Below are 22,500 nucleotides of genomic sequence, written 5' to 3' on the forward strand. Positions count from 1 at the left end.
ACAGAGACACAGACAGAGACACAGACGCAGACACAGACACAGATGGAGACGCAGACACAAACACAAACACAAACAGAGACACAGACAGAGACACAGACACAGACACAAACACAGACACAAACACAGACACAAACACAGACACAAACAGAGACACAGACAGAGACACAGACACAGACACAAACACAGACACAAACACAGACAGAGACACAAACACAGACACTAACACAGACAGACACAAATAAAGACGCAGACACAAACACAGACAGACACAGACAGAGACACAAACACAGACAGACACAGACAGAGACACAAACACAGACACACACGGAGACACAGACACACATGGAGACACAGACGCAGACACAGACAGAGACACACACACATACACAAACACAGACAGAGACACACACACAAACACAGACAGAGACACAAACACAGACACAAACACAGACACACACGGAGACACAGACACACATGGAGACACAGACACGGACGCAGACAGAGACACACACACATACACAAACACAGACAGAGACACACACACACACACAAACACAGACAGAGACACAGACAGAGACACAAACACAGACACACACGGAGACACAGACACACATGGAGACACAGACGCAGACACAGACAGAGACACACACACATACACAAACACAGACAGAGACACACACACACACACAAACACAGACAGAGACACAGACAGAGACACAAACACAGACACACACGGAGACACAGACACACATGGAGACACAGACACGGACGCAGACAGAGACACACACACATACACAAACACAGACAGAGACACACACACACACACAAACACAGACAGAGACACAGACAGAGACACAAACACAGACACACACGGAGACACAGACACACATGGAGACACAGACGCAGACACAGACAGAGACACACACACATACACAAACACAGACAGAGACACACACACAAACACAGACAGAGACACAAACACAGACACAAACACAGACACACACGGAGACACAGACACACACGGAGACACAGACACGGACGCAGACACACACACATACACAAACACAGACAGAGACACACAAACACAGACACAAACACAGACACAGACGGAGACACAGACACACACGGAGACACAGACACGGACGCAGACACACACACAGACAAACACATACACACACAACAGACGCAGACACAGACGCAGGCGCCCCAGGTAACTCACGCAGCCTGCGCGGGTGGCGGGGAGGGCAAGTGCTGCTGTTGGTAGAGAGCGCCAGGTCGCTCCTCCGCCCTAAGAGGGGTAACCACGGTAACTAGGAGATGTTGACCACCTCGCCTGGTACGCAGGAGGTCGTGGGTTCGATCCCAGACCCCGACACCACAGTGGCTAGGAGATGTTGACTACCTCGCCTGGTACGCAGGAGGTCGTGGGTTCGATCCCAGACCCTGACACCACAGTGGCTAGGAGATGTTGACTACCTCGCCTGGTACGCAGGAGGTCGTGGGTTCCATCCCAGACACTGGGAGATGTTGACTACCTCGCCTGGTACGCAGGAGGTCGTGGGTTCCATCCCAGACACTGGGAGATGTTGACTACCTCGCCTGGTGCGCAGGAGGTCGTGGGTTCCATCCCAGACACTGGGAGATGTTGACTACCTCGTCTGGTACGCAGGAGGTCGTGGGTTCCATCCCAGACACTGGGAGATGTTGACTACCTCGCCTGGTACGCAGGAGGTCGTGGGTTCCATCCCAGACACTGGGAGATGTTGACTACCTCGCCTGGTACGCAGGAGGTCGTGGGTTCCATCCCAGACACTGGGAGATGTTGACTACCTCGCCTGGTACACAGGAGGTCGTGGGTTCCATCCCAGACACTGGGAGATGTTGACTACCTCGCCTGGTACGCAGGAGGTCGTGGGTTCCATCCCAGACACTGGGAGATGTTGACTACCTCGCCTGGTACGCAGGAGGTCGTGGGTTCCATCCCAGACACTGGGAGATGTTGACTACCTCGCCTGGTACGCAAGAGGTCGTGGGTTCGATCCCAGACACTGGGAGATGTTGACTACCTCGCCTGGTACGCAAGAGGTCGTGGGTTCGATCCCAGACACTGGGAGATGTTGACTACCTCGCCTGGTACGCAGGAGGTCGTGGGTTCCATCCCAGACACTGGGAGATGTTGACTACCTCGCCTGGTGCACAGGAGGTCGTGGGTTCCATCCCAGACACTGGGAGATGTTGACTACCTCGCCTGGTGCACAGGAGGTCGTGGGTTCAATCCCAGACACTGAGAGATGTTGACTACCTCGCCTGGTACACAGGAGGTCGTGGGTTCGATCCCAGACACTGAGAGATGTTGACTACCTCGCCTGGTACGCAAGAGGTCGTGGGTTCGATCCCAGACACTGGGAGATGTTGACTACCTCGCCTGGTACACAGGAGGTCGTGGGTTCCATCCCAAACCCTGACAATGATTGTGATGTGGTTGTTATTGATATTGTTGTCTGGTCGTTGTCATGGTTGTTGTGTGGTTGTTGTTGTGTAGTTGTTCTTGTGTAGTTGTTGTGTGGTTGTTGTTGTTGTGTGGTTGTTGTTGTGTGGTTGTTGTTGTGTGGTTGTTGTTGTGTGGTTGTTGTTGTGTTGTTGTTGTGTTGTTGTTGTTGTGTGGTTGTTGTTGTGTGGTTGTTGTGTGGTTGTTGTGTGGTTGTTGTTGTTGTGTGGTTGTTGTTGCTGTCGTCCTTACCTCCACCTCAGGGTTGAAGCCACGGAACGAGCGACGTCCAAACTCAACTCCCTCGCACACAGCCACACTCGCCTCCTCCACCACCACCACCCTGCAACAACCACAACAACCACAACAACCACCACAACATTACCACCACCACCACCACGACTCGCTCGCACACAGCCACACTCGCCTCCTCCACCACCACCACCCTGCAACAACCACAACAACCACCACAACATTACCACCACCACCACCACCACGACTCGCTCGCACACAGCCACACTCGCCTCCTCCACCACCACCACCCTGCAACAACCACAACAACAACCACCACAACATTACCACCACCACCACCACAACAACAACCACCACAACATTACCACCACCACCACAACAACAACAACCACCACAACATTTCCACCATCACCACCCTGCAGGTTACCACACTCGCCTCCGCCGCCACCACCACCACCACCACCACAACCACCACCACCCACAAGACTACAATAATAACCACCACAACCAGCACGTGAAACATTCCCTGAGAGACACCCAGACCCAGGGCTTGAACCCAGGCTCCCAGTGTCTCCGACACGGCCATCGTGAACCCCCTGAGAGAGACACCCAGACCCAGGGCTTGAACCCAGCCTCTCAGTGTCTCCAACACGGCCATCGTGAACCCCCTGAGAGAGAGAGAGACACCCAGACCCAGGGCTTGAACCCAGGCTCCCAGTGTCTCCGACACGGCCATCGTGAACCCCCTGAGAGAGAGAGACACCCAGACCCAGGGCTTGAACCCAGGCTCCCAGTGTCTCCGACACGGCCATCGTGAGCCCCCTGAGAGAGAGAGAGACACCCAGACCCAGGGCTTGAACCCAGGCTCCCAGTGTCTCCGACACGGCCATCGTGAACCCCCTGAGAGAGAGAGAGACACCCAGACCCAGGGCTTGAACCCAGGCTCCCAGTGTCTCCGACACGGCCATCGTGAACCCCCTGAGAGAGAGACAGACACCCAGACCCAGGGCTTGAACCCAGGCTCCCAGTGTCTCTGACACGGCCATCGTGAACCCCCTGAGAGAGAGAGAGACACCCAGACCCAGGGCTTGAACCCAGGCTCCCAGTGTCTCCGACACGGCCATCGTGAACCCCCTGAGAGAGAGAGACACCCAGACCCAGGGCTTGAACCCAGGCTCCCAGTGTCTCCGACACGGCCATCGTGAGCCCCCTGAGAGAGAGAGAGACACCCAGACCCAGGGCTTGAACCCAGGCTCCCAGTGTCTCCGACACGGCCATCGTGAACCCCCTGAGAGAGAGAGAGACACCCAGACCCAGGGCTTGAACCCAGGCTCCCAGTGTCTCCGACACGGCCATCGTGAACCCCCTGAGAGAGAGACAGACACCCAGACCCAGGGCTTGAACCCAGGCTCCCAGTGTCTCCGACACGGCCATCGTGAACCCCCTGAGAGAGACACCCAGACCCAGGGCTTGAACCCAGCCTCTCAGTGTCTCCGACACGGCCATCGTGAACCCCCTGAGAGAGAGAGAGAGACACCCAGACCCAGGGCTTGAACCCAGGCTCCCAGTGTCTCTGACACGGCCACCGTGAACCCCCTGAGAGAGACACCCAGACCCAGGGCTTGAACCCAGACTCTCGGTGTTTCTGACACGGCCATCGTGAACCCCCTGAGAGAGAGAGAGACACCCAGACCCAGGGCTTGAACCCAGGCTCTCAGTGTCTCCGACACGGCCATCGTGAACCCCCTGAGAGAGAGAGAGACACCCAGACCCAGGGCTTGAACCCAGCCTCTCAGTGTCTCCGACACGGCCATCGTGAACCCCCTGAGAGAGAGAGAGACACCCAGACCCAGGGCTTGAACCCAGGCTCCCAGTGTCTCCGACACGGCCATCGTGAACCCCCTGAGAGAGACACCCAGACCCAGGGCTTGAACCCAGGCTCCCAGTGTCTCTGACACGGCCATCGTGAACCCCCTGAGAGAGAGAGAGACACCCAGACCCAGGGCTTGAACCCAGGTGTCTCAGTGTCTCCGACACGGCCATCGTGAACCCCCTGAGAGAGAGAGAGACACCCAGACCCAGGGCTTGAACCCAGGCTCCCAGTGTCTCTGACACGGCCATCGTGAACCCCCTGAGAGAGAGAGAGACACCCAGACCCAGGGCTTGAACCCAGGTGTCTCAGTGTCTCCGACACGGCCATCGTGAACCCCCTGAGAGAGAGAGAGACACCCAGACCCAGGGCTTGAACCCAGGCTCCCAGTGTCTCCGACACGGCCACCGTGAACCCCCTGAGAGAGAGAGAGACACCCAGACCCAGGGCTTGAACCCAGGCTCCCAGTGTCTCCGACACGGCCATCGTGAACCCCCTGAGAGAGAGAGAGACACCCAGACCCAGGGCTTGAACCCAGGCTCCCAGTGTCTCTGACACGGCCATCGTGAACCCCCTGGGAGAAACACCCAGACCCAGGTCTTGAACCCAGGCTCTCAGTGTCTCCAACACGACCATCGTGAACCATCTGAGAGAGAGAGAGACACCCAGACCCAGGGCTTGAACCCAGGCTCCCAGTGTCTCTGACACGGCCACCGTGAACCCCCTGAGAGAGACACCCAGACCCAGGGCTTGAACCCAGACTCTCGGTGTTTCTGACACGGCCATCGTGAACCCCCTGAGAGAGAGAGAGACACCCAGACCCAGGGCTTGAACCCAGGCTCTCAGTGTCTCCGACACGGCCATCGTGAACCCCCTGAGAGAGAGAGAGACACCCAGACCCAGGGCTTGAACCCAGCCTCTCAGTGTCTCCGACACGGCCATCGTGAACCCCCTGAGAGAGACACCCAGACCCAGGGCTTGAACCCAGGCTCCCAGTGTCTCTGACACGGCCATCGTGAACCCCCTGAGAGAGAGAGAGAGACACCCAGACCCAGGGCTTGAACCCAGGCTCCCAGTGTCTCCGACACGGCCATCGTGAACCCCCTGAGAGAGAGAGAGACACCCAGACCCAGGGCTTGAACCCAGACTCCCAGTGTCTCTGACACGGCCATCGTGAGCCCCACTGAGAGAGAGAGAGACACCCAGACCCAGGGCTTGAACCCAGGCTCCCAGTGTCTCCGACACGGCCATCGTGAACCCCCTGAGAGAGAGAGAGACACCCAGACCCAGGGCTTGAACCCAGACTCCCAGTGTCTCTGACACGGCCATCGTGAACCCCCTGAGAGAGAGAGAGACACCCAGACCCAGGGCTTGAACCCAGGCTCCCAGTGTCTCTGACACGGCCATCGTGAACCCCCTGAGAGAGAGAGAGACACCCAGACCCAGGGCTTGAACCCAGGCTCTCAGTGTCTCCGACACGGCCATCGTGAACCCCCTGAGAGAGAGAGAGACACCCAGACCCAGGGCTTGAACCCAGGCTCTCAGTGTCTCCCACACGGCCACCGTGAACTGCCCACCCACCACCCTGAGAGATGCCAGATGACACGGGGGGCGAGTGAGCGAGCTATGCTTGCGATGCGAGGAATTCAAGACTCCAGGTGACATCATAGCGGCAGCAGCAGCAGCAACTCCCCAGGGGAGTGAGCGTCAGGTCAGCGTGAGGAATGCACCAACAAAAGAGGCCTCAAGACTGGCGGTGATGTGGCACGGCCAGGTGGCGGTACCGAAACAACGGGCGGTCAAACCGGGTCTTGCGGCTTTTCATCTGGATTGCGGTTGGAGGGAAGGAGGGGGGGGTGTGTGGCCGTGCAAGAACCACGCCTGGCACAAGCCTTGACACCCGCACACACGCACACAAGCTCACACACACCAATACGCACACACCTGCACCCACCCACCCACACACCAACCCACCCGCCAACCCACCCACCCACCAACCCACCCACCCACCAACCTACCCACCCACCAACCCACCCACCCACCAACCCACCCACCAACGCCTGGCAGAAGCCTTGACACCCACACACACACGCACTATCGCCCACAAGCTCACACACACCCACCCACCCGCACACCCGTGCACACCCACCCACCAACCCACCCACCCACCAACCCACCCACCAACTCACCCGCACACACCCGCACACACCTTACCGCGCACACCCACCAACCCACCCACCCACCAACCCACCCACCAACCCGCGCACCCACCAACCCGCCCACCCACCAACCCGCCCACCCACCAACCCGCCCACCCACCAACCCGCCCACCCACCAACCCGCCCACCCACCAACCCGCCCACCAACCCGCCCACCAACCCGCCCACCAACCCACCCGCCCACCAACCCACCCGCCCACCAACCCACCCGCCAACCCACCCACCAACCCACCCACCCACCAACCCACCCACCCACCAACTCACCCACCCACCAACTCACCCACCCACCAACTCACCCACCCACCAACCCACCCACCCACCCACCAACCCACCCACCCACCAACCCACCCACCAACCCACCCACCAACCCACCCACCCACCAACCCACCCACCAACGATTTGGGGAAAACATCTAAATGCCGTTTTTTCTGACAGACGCTGCGATTGAGATGTGATTTGCGATCACGTGCCAAGCTCCAGTTCAATATTCACCTTGAGGTCGTGGACTCCGTGAGTCGCGTATAGCCGCTTTGCCGTTACTTATTGCCAATTGTGGACTATTGTACTATCGTCTCACAGAGTCCCTGGCAGTGCAGCGTTGCAAAATGCCGATTTATTACAAATAAACCACAATGATCCGATCGAAATTAGGGATCGTTGGGGGGTGCACGTGCAACCCCACCCACCCCCACTGACTCCCCACCAGTGGTGGTGGTGGTGGGGTGGTGGTGGTGGGGTGGTGGGGTGGTGGTGGGGTGGTGGTGGTGGGGTGGTGGTGGTGGGGTGGTGGTGGTGGGGTGGTGGTGGGGTGGTGGGGTGGTGGTGGTGGGGTGGTGGTGGTGGGGTGGTGGTGGTGGGGTGGTGGTGGCGGTGGGGTGGTGGTGGTGGTGGTGGTGGGGTGGGGGTGGTGGTGGTGGGGTGGTGGTGGTGGGGTGGTGGTGGTGGTGGGGTGGTGGTGGTGGGGTGGTGGGGTGGTGGGGTGGTGGTGGTGGGGTGGTTGTGGTGGGGTGGTGGTGGGGTGGTGGTGGGGTGGTGGTGGTGGGGTGGTGGTGGGGTGGTGGGGTGGTGGTGGTGGTGGGGTGGTGGGGTGGTGGTGGGGTGGTGGTGGTGGTGGCGGTGGGGTGGTGGGGTGGTGGTGGGGTGGTGGTGGTGGTGGTGGTGGGGTGGTGGTGGTGGGGTGGTGGTGGTGGTGGGGTGGTGGTGGTGGTGTGGTGGTGGTGGTGGGGTGGTGGTGGTGGTGGGGTGGTGGTGGTGGGGTGGTGGGGTGGTGGTGGTGGGGTGGTGGGGTGGTGGTGGGGTGGTGGGGTGGTGGTGGTGGGGTGGTGGTGGGGTGGTGGGGTGGTGGTGGTGGGGTGGTGGTGGGGTGGTGGTGGGGTGGTGGCGGTGGGGTGGTGGTGGTGGTGGTGGAGTGGTGGTGGTGGTGGGGTGGTGGTGGTGGGGTGGTGGTGGTGGTGGGGTGGTGGTGGGGTGGTGGTGGTGGTGGTGGGGTGGTGGTGGGGTGGTGGTGGGGTGGTGGTGGTGGGGTGGTGGTGGTGGTGGTGGTGGGGTGGTGGTGGGGTGGTGGTGGTGGTGGGGTGGTGGTGGGGTGGTGGTGGTGGTGGGGTGGTGGTGGTGGTGGTGGTGGTGGGGTGGTGGTGGTGGTGGGGTGGTGGTGGGGTGGTGGTGGTGGGGTGGTGGTGGTGGTGGTGGGGTGGTGGTGGTGGTGCCTGTGGGTAGCGTCCCCTGGTGGGATGAGTCGGGAATGTCACGGACGGTCTGAAGGCAACCACAGACTCAGAGACCCATAGACTCACACAGACACCTGTAGACTCACACAGAGACCCACAGACTCAGAGACCCATAGACTCACACAGACACCTGTAGACTCACACAGAGACCCACAGACTCAGAGACCCATAGACTCACACAGACACCTGTAGACTCACACAGAGACCCACAGACTCAGAGACCCATAGACTCACACAGAGATCCATAGACTCACACAGAGACCTGTAGACTCACACAGAGACCCACAGAGACCCACAGACTCAGAGACCCATAGACTCACACAGACACCTGTAGACTCACACAGAGACCCACAGACTCAGAGATCCATAGACTCACACAGACACCTGTAGACTCACACAGAGACCCACAGAGACCCACAGACTCAGAGACCCATAGACTCACACAGACACCTGTAGACTCACACAGAGACCCACAGAGACCCACAGACTCAGAGATCCATAGACTCACACAGACACCTGTAGACTCACACAGAGACCCACAGACTCAGAGACCCATAGACTCACACAGAGATCCATAGACTCACACAGACACCTGTAGACTCACACAGAGACCCACAGAGACCCACAGACTCAGAGACCCATAGACTCACACAGACACCTGTAGACTCACACAGAGACCCACAGACTCAGAGACCCATAGACTCACACAGAGACCCAGAGACTCACACAGACATCTGTAGACTCACACAGAGACCCACAGACTCAGAGACCCATAGACTCACACAGAGATCCATAGACTCACACAGACACCTGTAGACTCACACAGAGACCCACAGAGACCCACAGACTCAGAGATCCATAGACTCACACAGACACCTGTAGACTCACACAGAGACCCACAGACTCAGAGACCCATAGACTCACACAGAGATCCATAGACTCACACAGACACCTGTAGACTCACACAGAGACCCACAGAGACCCACAGACTCAGAGACCCATAGACTCACACAGACACCTGTAGACTCACACAGAGACCCACAAAGACCCACAGACTCAGAGATCCATAGACTCACACAGACACCTGTAGACTCACACAGAGACCCACAGACTCAGAGACCCATAGACTCACACAGAGATCCATAGACTCACACAGACACCTGTAGACTCACACAGAGACCCACAGAGACCCACAGACTCAGAGACCCATAGAATCACACAGAGATCCATAGACTCACACAGACACCTGTAGACTCACACAGAGACCCACAGACTCAGAGACCCATAGACTCACACAGAGATCCATAGACTCACACAGAGACCCACAGAGACCCACAGACTCAGAGACCCATAGACTCACACAGAGATCCATAGACTCACACAGACACCTGTAGACTCACACAGAGACCCACAGACTCAGAGACCCATAGACTCACACAGAGATCCATAGACTGACACAGACACCTGTAGACTCACACAGAGACCCACAGAGACCCACAGACTCAGAGACCCATAGACTCACACAGAGATCCATAGACTCACACAGACACATGTAGACTCACACAGAGACCCACAGAGACCCACAGACTCAGAGACCCATAGACTCACACAGAGATCCATAGACTCACACAGACACCTGTAGACTCACACAGAGACCCACAGAGACCTACAGACTCAGAGACCCATAGACTCACACAAAGATCCATAGACTCACACAGACACCTGTAGACTCACACAGACACCCACAGACTCACACAGAGACCCACAGACTCACACAAACTCACACAGAGACCTACAGACTCACACAGACACCCACAGACTCACACAGACACTTACAGACTCAGACACCCGTAGACTCACACAGAGGCCCATAGACTCACACAGAGACCCATAGACTCACACCGACACCCACAGACTCACACAGACACTCATAGACTCACACAGAGACCCATAGACTCACACAGAAACCCATAGACTCACACATAGACCCATAGACTCACACAGAGACCCATAGACTCACACAGAGACCCATAGACTCACACAGACACGCATAGATTCACACAGACACCCATAGACTCACACAGACACCCATAGAATCACACAGAGACCCACAAACTCACACAGAGACCCACAGACTCAGACACCCGTAGACTCACATAGACTCACACAGACACCCACAGACTCACACAGAGACCCATAGACTCGCACAGACTCACACAGACTCCCACAGAGACCCATAGACTCACACAGAGACCCACAGACTCAGACACCCGTAGACTCACACAGAGACCCATAGACTCACACAGAGACCCATAGACTCACACAGACACCCACAGACTCAGACACCCGTAGACTCACACAGACACCCACAGACTCACACAGAGACCCACAGACTCACACAGACTCACACAGAGACCTACAGACTCACACAGAGACCCACAGACTCACACAGAGACCTACAGACTCACACAGAGACCCACAGACTCACACAGACACCCACAGACTCAGACACCCACAGACTCACACAGACACCCACAGACTCACACAGACACCCATAGACTCACACAGAGACCCACAGACTCATACAGAGACCTACAGACTCACACAGAGACCCACAGACTCACACAGACTCACACAGAGACCTACAGACTCACACAGAGACCCACAGACTCACACAGAGACCCACAGACTCACACAGAGGCCCACAGACTCAGACACCCGTAGACTCACACATAGACCCACAGACTCACACAGACACCCACAGACTCACACAGAGACCCATAGACTCACACAGAGACCCATAGACTCACACAGAGACCCATAGACTCACACAGAGACCCACAGACTCACACAGACACCCACAGACTCACACAGACACCCATAGACTCACACACCCATAGACTCACAGAGACATCCACAGACTCACACAGAGACCCACAGACTCAGACACCCGTAGACTCACACAGATACCCACAGACTCACACAGACACCCACAGACTCACACAGACTCACACAGACTCACACAGACACCCATAGACTCACACAGACACCTATAGACTCACACAGAGACCCACAGACTCACACAGAGACCCACAGACTCACACAGAGACCCACAGACTCAGACACCCGTAGACTCACACAGATACCCAGACTCACAGACACCCACAAACTCACACAGACACCCACAGACTCACAGACACCCACATACTCACACAGACACCCATAGACTCACACAGACACCCATAGACTCACACAGACACCTATAGACACCTAAAGAATTACACCGGGACCCATAGACTCACATAGACACCCACAAACTTACAGAGAGACCCATCAACTCGTTTAGAGGCTAAACAATCTTACATAGATACCCACAGACTCACACAGACACCCATAGACTCACACAGACACCCATAGACTCACACAGACACCTATAGACACCTAAAGAATTACACCGGGACCCATAGACTCACATAGACACCCACAAACTTACAGAGAGACCCATCGACTCGTTTAGAGGCTAAACAATCTTACATAGATACCCACAGACTCACATAGACACCCATAGAGTTACATTGATGGTAGTAGCAATGGGATTGATGGTAATGATGCTAGCGATGATGGCGATGATAATGGTGATGATGGCGATGATGCTAGCGATGATGGCGATGATAATGGTGATAATGGTGATGATGGCGATGATGCTGGCGATGATGGCGATGATAATGGTGATGATGGCGATGATGCTGGCGATGATGGCGATGATAATGGTGATGATGGCGATGATGCTGGCGATGATGGCGATGATAATGGTGATGATGGCGATGATGCTAGCGATGATGGCGATGATAATGGTGATGATGGCGATGATGCTGGCGATGATGGCGATGATAATGGTGATGATGGTGATGATGCTGGCGACGCGGCGATGATGATGGTGATGATGATGCTGGTGATGATGATGATGGTGATGATGATGGCGGTGATGATGATGATTGCGACGATGATGTTGGCGATGCTGGTGATTATGGTGACAGTGATGATGATGATGGCGACGATGATGGTGATGATGGCGATGATGCCGATGATGATGATGATGGCGACAGCGACGGTGATGGTGGCGATGATGATGATGGTGACGATGATGATGCTGGTGATGATGATGGTGGTGGTGACGGTGATGATGTCGATGATGTCGTCGATGTTGTCGATGGTGACGATGATGTCGATGATGATGCTGGTGATGATGATGGTGGTGGTGACGGTGATGATGTCGATGATGTCGATGATGTTGTCGATGGTGACGATGATGTCGATGATGATGATGCTGGTGATGATGTCACTGGTGACGATGGTGTCGATGATGTCGATAGTGTCGATGATGTCGATGATGATGATGGTGGTGGTGACGGTGATGATGTCGATGATGTCGATGATGTTGTCGATGGTGACGATGGTGGCGATGGTGGCGATGGTGGTGATGTCGATGATGGCGATGGTGTCGATGATGTCGATGGTGTCGATGGTGTCGATGATGTCGATGGTGACGATGATGATGATGATGCTGGTGATGATGTCACTGGTGACGATGGTGTCGATGATGTCGATAGTGTCGATGATGTCTATGATGTCGATGATGATGATGCTGGTGATGATGTCACCGGTGACGATGGTGTCGATGATGTCGATGGTGTCGATGATGTCGATGATGATGATGGTGGTGGTGACGGTGATGATGTCGATGATGTTGTCGATGGTGACGATGGTGACGATGGTGGCGATGGTGGCGATGGTGGCGATGGTGGTGATGGTGGTGATGACGATGATGGCGATGGTGTCGATGATGTCGATGATGACGATGATGTTGTCGATGGTGACGATGGTGTCGATGATGATGATGATGCTGGTGATGATGTCACTGGTGACGATATTGTCGATGATGTCGATGGTGTCGATGATGATGATGCTGGTGATGATGTCACTGGTGACGATGGTGTCGATGATGTCAATAGTGTCGATGATGTCGATGGTGTCGATGATGTCGATGATGTCGATGGTGTCGATGATGTCGATGGTGACGATGGTGGCGATGGTGGTGATGATGCTGGTGATGATGTCACTGGTGACGATGGTGTCGATGATGTCAATAGTGTCGATGATGTCGATGGTGTCGATGATGTCGATGATGTCGATGGTGTCGATGATGTCGATGGTGTCGATGATGTCGATGGTGGTGATGATGCTGGTGATGATGGTGATGATGTCGATGCTGGTGATGATGATGATGGTGATGACGATGGCGACGATGATGACGATGGCGACGATGATGCTGACGACGACGACGACGATGATGATGATGGCGACGATGATGATGCTGGCGATGGTGATGATGGTGATGATGATGGTGGTGATGGTGTCGATGGTGGAGTCTCACTCGGCTCTCTGCAGGTACGGCAGGTCCAGGTACCAGTGCTAGCGATGATGGCGATAATGATGATGGTGGTGATGATGATGGTGATGATGATGGTGATGATGGTGATGATGATGGTGATGATGATGGCGATGGTGATGGTGATGATGATGATGACGATGGTGATGATGATGATGATGGTGATGATGATGATGGCGATGGTGATGATGGTGATGATGATGATGGTGATGATGATGACGATGGTGATGATGGTGATGATGGTGATGATGATGATGGTGGTGATGGTGGAGTCTCACTCGGCTCTCTGCAGGTCCGGCAGGTCCAGGTACCAGTGCTAGCGATGATGGCGATGATGGTGATGATGATGATGGCGATGATGGTGATGATGATGATGGTGGTGATGATGACATCTCACTCGGCTCTCTGCAGGTCCGGCAGGTCCAGGTACCAGTGCTAGCGATGATGGCGATAATGATGATGGTGGTGATGGTGATGATGATGGTGATGATGGTGATGATGATGGTGATGATGATGATGGCGATGGTGATGGTGATGATGATGATGACGATGGTGGTGATGATGATGATGGCGATGGTGATGATGGTGATGATGATGATGGTGATGATGATGATGACGATGGTGATGATGGTGATGATGGTGATGATGATGATGGTGGTGATGGTGGAGTCTCACTCGGCTCTCTGCAGGTCCGGCAGGTCCAGGTACCAGTGCTAGCGATGATGGCGATGGTGGCGATGATGACGATGATGTCGATGATGATGGTGATGATGATGACGATGGCAACGATGATGATGATGGTGATGATGATGTCGATGATGACATCTCACTCGGCTCTCTGCAGGTCCGGCAGGTCCAGGTACCAGTGCTAGCGATGATGGCGATGGTGGCGATGATGACGATGATGTCGATGATGATGGTGATGATGATGATGGTGATGATGATGATGGTGGTGATGATGATGGTGATGATGATGGTGATGATGGTGATGATGGCGATGATGACATCTCACTCGGCTCTCTGCAGGTCCGGCAGGTCCAGGTACCAGTGCTAGCGATGATGGCGATGATGGTGATGGTGGCGATGATGGTGATGGTGGCGATGATGGTGATGGTGGTGATGGTGGAGTCTCACTCGGCTCTCTGCAGGTCCGGCAGGTCCAGGTACCAGTGCTAGCGATGATGGCGATGATGGTGATGATGGTGATGATGATGATTGCGACGATGATGATTGCGACGATGATGATGATGTCGATGATGATGATGGTGGTGATGGTGGAGTCTCACTCGGCTCTCTGCAGGTCCGGCAGGTCCAGGTACCAGTGCTAGCGATGATGGAGATGATGGTGATGATGATGATGGCGATGGCGATGGTGGTGATGGTGATGATGATGGCAACGATGATGATGATGATGGTGGTGATGGTGGAGTCTCACTCGGCTCTCTGCAGGTCCGGCAGGTCCAGGTACCAGTGCTAGCGATGATGGAGATGATGGTGATGATGATGATGGCGATGGCGATGGTGGTGATGGTGATGATGATGGCAACGATGATGATGATGATGATGGTGGTGATGGTGGAGTCTCACTCGGCTCTCTGCAGGTCCGGCAGGTCCAGGTACCAGTGCTAGCGATGATGGAGATGATGGTGATGGTGGAGTCTCACTCGGCTCTCTGCAGGTCCGGCAGGTCCAGGTACCAGTGCTCGTCCGACATCATCCTCTGCTCCTCCTCATCCAACCTCCTCCTCTCCTCCTCGTCCAGACCTCGTTGCATGAACTGAGACAAAGACAAAGGGGGTCAACCACCCCCCTCGAGTATAGCCTTCAGCAGGGTGTCGGGGCAAGTGCGTTGAGTGCTAGGAGATGTTGACTACCTCGCCGGGTACGCAGGAGGTCGTGGGTTCGATCCCGACCCTGACGACGCCTGCTGCTGTAGATTTGGAGTTTGTGTGTGTCTCTCTCTCTCTCATGGGTTGACTGCTGTGCCAGGCTAGGTGCAGGAGGAGGTCATGGGGTAGACCCAGGTGGTGCCATGGGCTGACTGCTGTGCCAGGCTAGGTGCAGGAGGAGGTCATGGGGTAGACCCAGGTGGTGCCATGGGCTGACTGCTGTGCCAGGCTAGGTGCAGGAGGTCATGGGACAGACCCTGCAGGTGCCATGGGTTGACTGCTGTGCCAGGCTAGGTGCAGGAGGTCATGGGACAGACACAGGTGCCATGGGTTGACTGCTGTGCCAGGCTAGGTGCAGGGGGAGGTCATGGGACAGACCCTGCAGGTGCCATGGGCTGTCTGCTGTGCCAGGCTAGGTGCAGGGGGAGGTCATGGGGCAGACTGAGCAGGTGCCATGGGTTGACTGCTGTGCCAGGCTAGGTGCAGGAGGAGGTCACGGGGCAGACCCTGCAGGTGCCATGGGTTGACTGCTGTGCCAGGCTAGGTGCAGGAGGTCATGGGACAGACCCAGGTGCCATGAGTTGACTGCTGTGCCAGGCTAGGTGCAGGGGGAGGTCACGGGGCAGACCCAGGTGCCATGGGTTGACTGCTGTGCCAGGCTAGGTGCAGGAGGAGGTCATGGGACAGACCCAGCAGGTGCCATGGGTTGACTGCTGTGCCAGGCTAGGTGCAGGGGGAGGAGGTCACGTGACAGACCCAGCAGGTGCCATGGGTTGACTGCTGTGCCAGGCTAGGTGCAGGAGGTCATGGGACAGACCCTGCAGGTGCCATGGGTTGACTGCTGTGCCAGGCTAAGTGCAGGAGGAGGTCACGGGACACACACATACACACACTCACATACATACACACACATACACACTCACTCACATACATACACCTACACACTCACATACACTCACTCACGTGCACTCACTCGCATACATACACACTCACTCACATACATACACACACCTACACACTCACATACATACACCTACACACTCACATACACACACGTACACACTCACTCACATACACACACTCACATACATACACACATGTACACAGTCATACACACTCACATACATACACTCACTCACATACACTCACTCACATACACACACTCACATACACACTCACATACATACACCTACACACTCACATACACACACGTACACACTCACTCACATACACACACGTACACACTCACTCACATACACTCACTCACACTCACACACTCACATACATACATACACACTCACTCACACACACTCACTCACGTGCACACACACTCACATACATACACACACGTACACACTCACATACATACACACACACTCACTCACATACATACATACACACTCACTCACACACACTCACTCACACACACTCACTCACGTGCACACACACTCACATACATACACACACCTACACACTCACATACACACACGTACACACTCACTCACATACACACACTCACATACATACACACATGTACACAGTCATACACACTCACATACATACACTCACTCACATACACTCACTCACATACACACACTCACATACATACACACACACTCACATACACACACTCACATACATACACACACATTCACATACACACACTCACATACACACTCACATACACTCACTCACGTGCACACACATACACACATGTACACAGTCATACACACTCACATACATACACTCACATACATACACTCACATACACACACTCACATACATACACACACACTCACATACATACACGTACACACTCACTCACATACACACACTCACGTGCACACACATACACTCACATACATACACACATGTACACAGTCATACACACTCACATACATACACATACACTCACTCACATACACTCACTCACATACATACACTCACATACATACACACACGTACACACTCACGTGCACACACACTCACATACATACACACACGTACACAGTCATACACACTCACATACATACACATACACTCACTCACATACACTCACTCACATACACACACTCACATACATACACACACGTACACACTCACGTGCACACACACTCACATACATACACACATGTACACAGTCATACACACTCACATACATACACATACACTCACTCACATACACTCACTCACATACACACACTCACATACATACACACACGTACACACTCACGTGCACACACACTCACATACATACGTACACACTCACACACATACATACACGCACACTCACTCACATACATACGTACACACTCACAAACCCACACTCACGTACACACACTCACACACAGACAAAGATCCCCCGTGTAGCCTGTAACAGACCGTTGGGGCAAGTGCTGTTAGCGAGCAGCGGCAACGGCTACACGAGGTCGCACACTCAAAAAAAAACCCCGACCCCGACCCCCCCCCCCCCCCGACTCCTCCACCACCCTGCCGCACGAATCGCACCCTCGCCGGCAGGGCTATCCAGGCAAGGCGGGGGGGGGTACGTGGAACCCGGAGCCTGAGGCGCGCGAGCTAGGCCGCAACGTGTACGCGTGCCGTTTCTCTCCACGCAATTGTCCAAACCTTCATGCGCAGCAGGTTCTTGGAGAGCTTCATCTTGTGCGAGCTGTCCCTGGCCATGGCCGAAACGTCGGACAACCCGAAAATAAAATAAAAGTTTCCGATCGCCCTGAGCGGTGATCACGAACCACACGAGATGGGGCTGAGATGGACCGGGAGGAGGGGGGGGGAGGAGCCAGATGACGTCATCGGCAAAAGGGTTGGTGACATGACGTCATCGCGCTGCGGGACGGGCGGAGGGGGGGTGAGCGCGCGTGACGCGACCGGCAAATGGGGTGGAGACATGACGTCATCGCGCTGCGGGACGGGCGGAGGGGGGGTGCGTCACGCGGCCGGCAAATGGTGGTGACATGACGTCATCGCGTCGCGTGAGGCGGGGATGATCCCGCGTGACGCGTATCGGCAAATGGCGTGCCGACATGACGTCATCGCGCCGCGGTGGGAGGGGACGATGACGTTGGGGGTATACCTGCAAACGAGTGACGTCATCGGCGAAAACTGCAGCCGTCGTGACGTCGTCGGCGCGTGCCAGGTGTCGCTGTGACGTCATCACGGAGGTCACGGGACAGACCCTGCAGGTGCCATGAGTTGACTGCTGTGCCAGGCTAGGTGCAGGAGGAGGAGGTCACGGGACAGACCCTGCAGGTGCCATGAGTTGACTGCTGTGCCAGGCTAGGTGCAGGAGGAGGAGGTCACGGGACAGACCCAGCAGGTGCCATGAGTTGACTGCTGTGCCAGGCTAGGTGCAGGAGGAGGAGGTCACGGGACAGACCCAGCAGGTGCCATGAGTTGACTGCTGTGCCAGGCTAGGTGCAGGAGGAGGAGGTCACGGGACAGACCCAGCAGGTGCCATGAGTTGACTGCTGTGCCAGGCTAGGTGCAGGAGGAGGAGGTCACGGGACAGACCCTGCAGGTGCCATGAGTTGACTGCTGTGCCAGGCTAGGTGCAGGAGGAGGAGGTCACGGGACAGACCCAGCAGGTGCCATGGGTTGACTGCTGTGCCAGGCTAGGTGCATGAGGTCACGGGACAGACCCAGCAGGTGCCATGGGTTGACTGCTGTGCCAGGCTAGGTGCAGGAGGTCACGGGACAGACCCAGCAGGTGCCATGGGTTGACTGCTGTGCCAGGCTAGGTGCAGGAGGTCACGGGACAGACCCAGCATGTGCCATGGGTTAACTGCTGTGCCAGGCTAGGTGCAGGAGTAGGTGGTCACGGGACAGACCCTGCAGGTGTCATGGGTTGACTGCTGTGCCAGGCTAGGTGCATGAGGAGGAAGTCACGGGACAGACCCAGCAGGTGCCATGGGTTGACTGTACACCTACAGATACACAGACACGTGTACACACAGACACACACTCACCCACACAGACACCCCTACACACACGCAGACACACTCACCCACACAGACACGTGTGCACGCAGACACACTCACTCACACAGACACCCCTACCCACACACGTGTACACACCCACACACGTGTACACACACACCCACACACGTGTACACACACGTGTACACACCCACACACGTGTACACACCCACACACGTGTACACACCCACACACGTGTACACACACACACACGTGTACACACACAGGTGTACACACACACGTGTACACACACACACACGTGTACACACACAGGTGTACACACACACGTGTACACACACACACACGTGTACACACACGTGTACACACACACACACGTGTACACACACACACAGGTGTACACACACACGTGTACACACCCACACACGTGTACACACACACACGTGTACACACCCACACACGTGTACACACCCACACACGTGTACACACACACACGTGAACACACACACACACGTGAACACACACACACACACGTGTACACACACACACGTGAACACACACACGTGAACACACACGTGAACACACGTGAACACACACACATGTGAACACACACACACGTGAACACACACACACGTGAACACACACACATACACACACGTGAACACACGTGAACACACACACACGTGTACACACACACGTGAACACACACACACGTGAACACACACACATACACACACGTGAACACACGTGAACACACACACATGTGAACACACACACACGTGAACACACACACACGTGTACACACACACACGTGTACACACACGTGTACACACACCCACACACGTGTACACACACACCCCTACAGACCCACACACACACCCCTACACACACAACCACACACGACTACACACACACACCCATACACAGACACCCCTACACACCCACACACACACCCCTACACACACACACACGTGCACACACACACGTGTACACACACACACGTGTACACACACACACGTGTACACACACACCCCTACACACACACACGTGTACACACACACACAGACACCCCTACACACCCACACACACACCCCTACACACACAGCCACACACCCCAACACACACACACCCCTACACACACACAGACACCCCTACACACCCACACACACACACCCCTACACACACACACACACGTGTACACACACACACACAGACACCCCTACACACCCACACACACACCCCTACACACACACACACGTGTACACACACACACACGTGTACACACACACACACACGTGTACACACACAGACACCCATACACACCCACACACACACCCCTACACACACACACACGTGTACACACACACACGTGTACACACACACACACGTGTACACACACACACACACGTGTACACACACACACACGTGTACACACACACACACACGTGTACACACACAGACACCCATACACACCCACACACACACCCCTACACACACACACACGTGTACACACACACACGTGTACACACACACACACGTGTACACACACACACACGTGTACACACACACACACACGAGATACACGGCCGCTGTGGGCAAGAAGCGGTCTCCTGCCGAGGCCACCGTGGCCTCACTCCTCCACCTCCTCCACCTCCTCCTCCTCCACCTCCTCCACCACCACCTCCTCCTCACTCCTCCACCTCCTCCACCTCCTCCACCTCCTCCTCCACCTCCTCCACCTCCACCACCTCCACACTCCTCCACCGCCTCCACCTCCTCCACCTCCTCCACCTCCTCCACCCTCCACCTCCACCCTCCTCACTCCTCCACCTCCGTTACCAGCAAAGTTTTCTTTATTTGGAAAAAAAATTCACATCTCCATCGTTGCCGCGGCCACAATCACCACCACCGTCACCACCACCACGGTGACCACCACCACCGTCACCACCACCACCGTCACCACCACGGTGACCACCACCACAGTGACCACCACCAACGTCACCACCACGGTGACCACCACCACGGTGGTTGTGCGCTGGGTGGGAGGGACAGGGTGGGGGAGCGTGGCCATCGGGTGCAGGCTGGGCCGGTGGTGATGGTGGTGGTTGGTCGTGGTGCTTGTGGCGATGGTACCGATGGTGGTGATGGTGGTGATGGTGGTGATGGTGGTGATGGCGATGATGGTGGCGGTGGTGGCGGTGATGGTGGCGGTGGTGTCGGTGATGATGATGGCGGTGATGATGATGATGGCGGTGATGATGGCGGTGATGATGATGGTGGCGTTGATGATGGCGGTGGTGGCGGTGTCGGTGTCGGTGATGGTGGCGTTGATGATGGCGGTGGTGGCGGCGGTGGCTGCGATGACAACGGCTGCGTTAGAGAGACACGGAGAGAGAGAGAGAAGCCTCTAGCAGCGCGCTAGAGACACAGCGAGCGAGCGAGCGAACGTTGTGGTGCTAAGACCACCGCCGTTACTACCCCCCCCCCCGCTCACAGCCCGAAGCGTGCCGGGGTTCGTCTGGGCGACGCTCCCCCCCCCCGCCCCCCCCCCCCGCTCACAGCCCGAAGCGTGCCGGTGTGTGTCTGTGCGACGCTCCCCCCCCCGCCCCCCCCCCCCGCTCACAGCCCGAAGCGTGCCGGGGTGCGTCTGGGC

At 55.9% G+C, this 22,500-nt stretch overlaps 2 protein-coding genes across 2 annotated transcripts in view; both read right to left on the reverse strand.

Annotated features, from left to right (window-relative positions):
* MPHOSPH6 (M-phase phosphoprotein 6) overlaps positions 1 to 18,695 on the reverse strand; it is a gene marked incomplete at its 3' end in the record, with an annotated part of 20,856 nt that extends 2,161 nt beyond the window's left edge. The window contains exons 1-3 of the mRNA XM_078883276.1: positions 18,523 to 18,695; positions 15,670 to 15,782; positions 2,741 to 2,831 (exon numbers count right to left, since the gene is read on the reverse strand). Of these exons, the coding sequence (XP_078739402.1) occupies positions 2,741 to 2,831; positions 15,670 to 15,782; positions 18,523 to 18,579 (261 nt within the window). The remainder of the gene's footprint in view (positions 1 to 2,740; positions 2,832 to 15,669; positions 15,783 to 18,522) is intronic.
* A 3,769-nt stretch (positions 18,696 to 22,464) lies between these two features.
* LOC144952799 (pre-mRNA-splicing factor ATP-dependent RNA helicase PRP16-like) overlaps positions 22,465 to 22,500 on the reverse strand; it is a 26,491-nt gene continuing 26,455 nt past the window's right edge. The window contains exon 6 of the mRNA XM_078883266.1: positions 22,465 to 22,500. This exon is cut by the window's right edge and continues 179 nt beyond it. Coding sequence (XP_078739392.1) covers positions 22,467 to 22,500 — 34 coding nt within the window. The 3' untranslated portion in view covers positions 22,465 to 22,466.

This window comes from Lampetra fluviatilis, chromosome 70, assembly GCF_964198595.1.
Source record: "Lampetra fluviatilis chromosome 70, kcLamFluv1.1, whole genome shotgun sequence".
NCBI classification, from domain to species: domain Eukaryota; kingdom Metazoa; phylum Chordata; class Hyperoartia; order Petromyzontiformes; family Petromyzontidae; genus Lampetra; species Lampetra fluviatilis.